This window comes from Mus caroli, unplaced genomic scaffold (genome assembly GCF_978045245.1).
Source record: "Mus caroli unplaced genomic scaffold, Mus_caroli_1 scaffold_7, whole genome shotgun sequence".
Lineage (NCBI taxonomy): Eukaryota > Metazoa > Chordata > Mammalia > Rodentia > Muridae > Mus > Mus caroli.
In genome coordinates this window covers 62,692,163-62,695,262 of record NW_028227262.1, presented here as the reverse complement: position 1 = coordinate 62,695,262, position 3,100 = coordinate 62,692,163, and the positions used below count along the sequence as shown (strand labels likewise).

The window sequence follows — 3,100 nt, the reverse complement described above, 5'->3', positions numbered from 1 at the left end:
TCCACTGAGCACAACTCCATTGAATCTCGGCTGCTTTTCAGATGAGGTGTGTGAGAGAGAAGGGTTGGAGCCCAGGGAGCTGGGAGGAAGGGTGGGAGCTCTTGGAGGACCTCCTAGAAGGCAGGGAGGCCACGGAGAGAGGATACAGTACTCAAGGAGCTGGGCACAGGGCCCATGGAGACCTGAAGTCTGATCCTGAACTCAGGACGTCGCTCCCTGAAGTTCAAGATTTCTGCCTACCTACTTCTGGTTCCCATAGGCAGAGGCCTAGCCCCACCGTGGGCTGCCTCCAAGTTAGGAGTGCCCAGTAAAGAAAATGACCACAGTAAAATATGCTTATATACAAGTGTTATGTATGTATGAGGGAGGGTCCTAACTCACTTAGAACCAATCTGTGGCCAGGATGGTGAGGGAGGCACTTTTGTGAGGCTGAGGCAGAATAGTTGAGAGTTCAAGGCTAGCCAGGGCTACACAGGAAGACCCTGTCTCAAAAAAGCAAAATAAAGAGATAGATGATAGACATGCAGATAGCTAGATAGATAGTAGATAGATACATGATTGATAGATCTTAGAGACAGGTAAATAGATAGCAGATATAAATAGGTTGATATATGGTATGATAGAAGTTGGAGACAGACAGATACAGATAGGTGGATACCTAAGGATACATAATAGATGATAGATAGACACGCTATGAATAGGCGATTGAGACAGACAGGTAGACAGAGCTATACATAGGTAGGTAGAAAGGTGGACTACGGACAGATAGGATGATAGATTTTTATGCTTTTTTGACTCTGCAACCCTCTCTGTTCTCTTCTCCAGGGAGTCGTACAGGACCCGCAGTTAGTTTAGAATGTATGAGTCACCTTATCAGTGCAGGCTGTGAGAGATGAGTGGCTTTGGATGCTTTCTCTTTGCCCCAAGCAGTGATGGGGTGAGGCCAAAGGGGTCCCCTCTTCTGAAACAGGTAGAGACCTGCTTTCTGTCTCCTCTTCTCTGACTAATGATAAACATCTGAATGTCATCGCACCTGTATCCTCATCTGGGCTCTTCTAGGGCATAGGCTGGGGAGGGTCCCGAGGCCCCATCCCCTGACCCGGGCTGTCTTACTCACTGGGTGGGCTGGCAGGTGTCCCGTGGGTACTGAGGGTGAGGCACCGATCCTGCTAGTCAGGCAAGATGCTGGCAGGAGGGCGGGGCTAGGGGTGGAGCTTCTAGAACAAAGGAGAATGAGGAACCCTGGGGGCCCAGGTTGGGCATCAAAAAGGCCCCTGCAGAAGAAGCAGAACACAGCCTGCCTCCGTGCCCAGCAGCCAGCCAGACACTTTGTACCGGCTCCCTTCAACTTGTCCAGGCAGGGCAAGAACACGGCCCAGCCGACAGAGCCCTCGCTCTCCAGCGTGATTGCGCCCACACTCTTCTGTGCGTTTCTTTACTTGACTTGTGTCACTGCTGAACTTCCAGAGGTGAGCAGAAGGATGGCCACCAGCGGAGTCAGAAGCAAGGAAGGACGCCGGGAGCATGCCTTCGTCCCATTACCTTTCACTGGTACTAACATAGTTCCCAGCCTTTGGCTGCACCGCTTTGAAGTCATTTGTGACCTCAACCATTGGGATCATGCCACCCAACAGAGGTTCCTGAGAGAGTCGCTCAAGGGAGATGCGCTGGATGTCTTCAATGGACTCAGTTCCCAGGCCCAGGGCGATTTCAGTTTTGTGAAGCAAGCCCTCCTGAGGGCCTTTGGGGCCCCTGGGGAGGCCTTCAATGAGCCTGAAGAGATTTTGTTTGCCAACAGCATGGGTAAGGGCTACTACCTTAAAGGGAAGGTTGGCCATGTGCCTGTGAGATTCCTGGTGGACTCTGGGGCTCAGGTGTCTGTGGTTCACCCCGCCTTATGGGAGGAGGTCACTGATGGTGACCTGGATACTCTTCGTCCTTTTAACAATGTGGTCAAAGTGGCCAATGGGGCAGAGATGAAGATCTTGGGTGTGTGGGACACAGAAATTAGCCTGGGCAAGACAAAGCTGAAGGCCGAGTTTCTGGTGGCCAATGCAAGTGCAGAAGAGGCTATTATCGGCACAGACGTCCTGCAGGACCACAATGCCGTGCTGGACTTCGAACACCGCACCTGCACCCTGAAGGGGAAGAAGTTCCGCTTGCTTCCTGTCGGGAGCTCCTTGGAGGACGAGTTTGACCTGGAGCTCATTGAGGGAGAGGAGGAGTCTTCTGCACCCGAGGGCTCCCACTAAGAAACCCCATTTCTTGTTCCCAGCATTGGTAGGGGGACTTTGTGTTGGGGGGAAGCAGATGTGGGGGGGTATCATTAGGCCTAGCCAGCCTTTACACCTGTTCTCGGTTTCCCTCCTTGTCTTGCCTTCGTTTGGGGAGGGAGGCCAGGTTGGTGGCCTAAAGCAGTGTCCCCAAGGTCTGCAAAGACTTCCAAGGCTGGCAGGAGCTTCTGAGGAAGCCAGGAATGTCTATCTTGAGAGAGGGCTGGGGACCCTTTTAGATCCCCTGAAGTATGGCTCAGTCACTTTCACGTCCCCAAGCCTGCTGAGCTGAGCCTGGTCTTGGCTAAGACCCTCACAATCCAGATCCTTGGAGGAGACTGGCAGCTGCTCTGGAAGTCCTCCCCCTGAGTCCTCCCACCTGCACAAGGATGCTCCCTCCTGTCCTGTCACTTGCCTTGAATCTCATGGAGCCTGTATCAATAATTCAATTATTTCAAAACACCAATAAAGATCTGTTCATGGAAAAAAAATGTCATGTGCTCGGTAGTTGTGACAGAGTTGGAAGGGAGAGGAAAACACTGAATCCTCGAATGCTTGGCCCGGGGAGGCAAAAGAAAGCAAGCAGTTCAGTGGGGTCTTGGGTTTTCTAAGGTGAACTCAGCTGCAGCTATCTGAACTTCTAACCCTCTCATCCTTCTAATGCCTTCTGATTCTGCTGTTTCAATCTACAATATTAGCATTCGAATTGTCCCTTATGCTCAAATGTGACCAAGGCTATCTTGTGAGGTGTTTGGCTTGGCGATCAAGACGCTCCTGCCAAACAAATAGGTTCTTACTGGTGCCCAGGGAGCCTGGCTTAGAGGTAG

At 51.7% G+C, this 3,100-nt stretch overlaps 1 protein-coding gene across 1 annotated transcript; it reads left to right on the top strand.

Annotated features, from left to right (window-relative positions):
• Nucleotides 1-1,232: 1,232 nt before the first annotated feature.
• Asprv1 (aspartic peptidase retroviral like 1) lies at nucleotides 1,233-2,698 on the top strand. Its single transcript, XM_021165851.2, has one exon. It carries the CDS (start codon nucleotides 1,233-1,235, stop codon nucleotides 2,250-2,252), a length of 1,020 nt encoding a protein of 339 aa, XP_021021510.1. The 3' UTR covers nucleotides 2,253-2,698.
• Nucleotides 2,699-3,100: the final 402 nt, after the last annotated feature.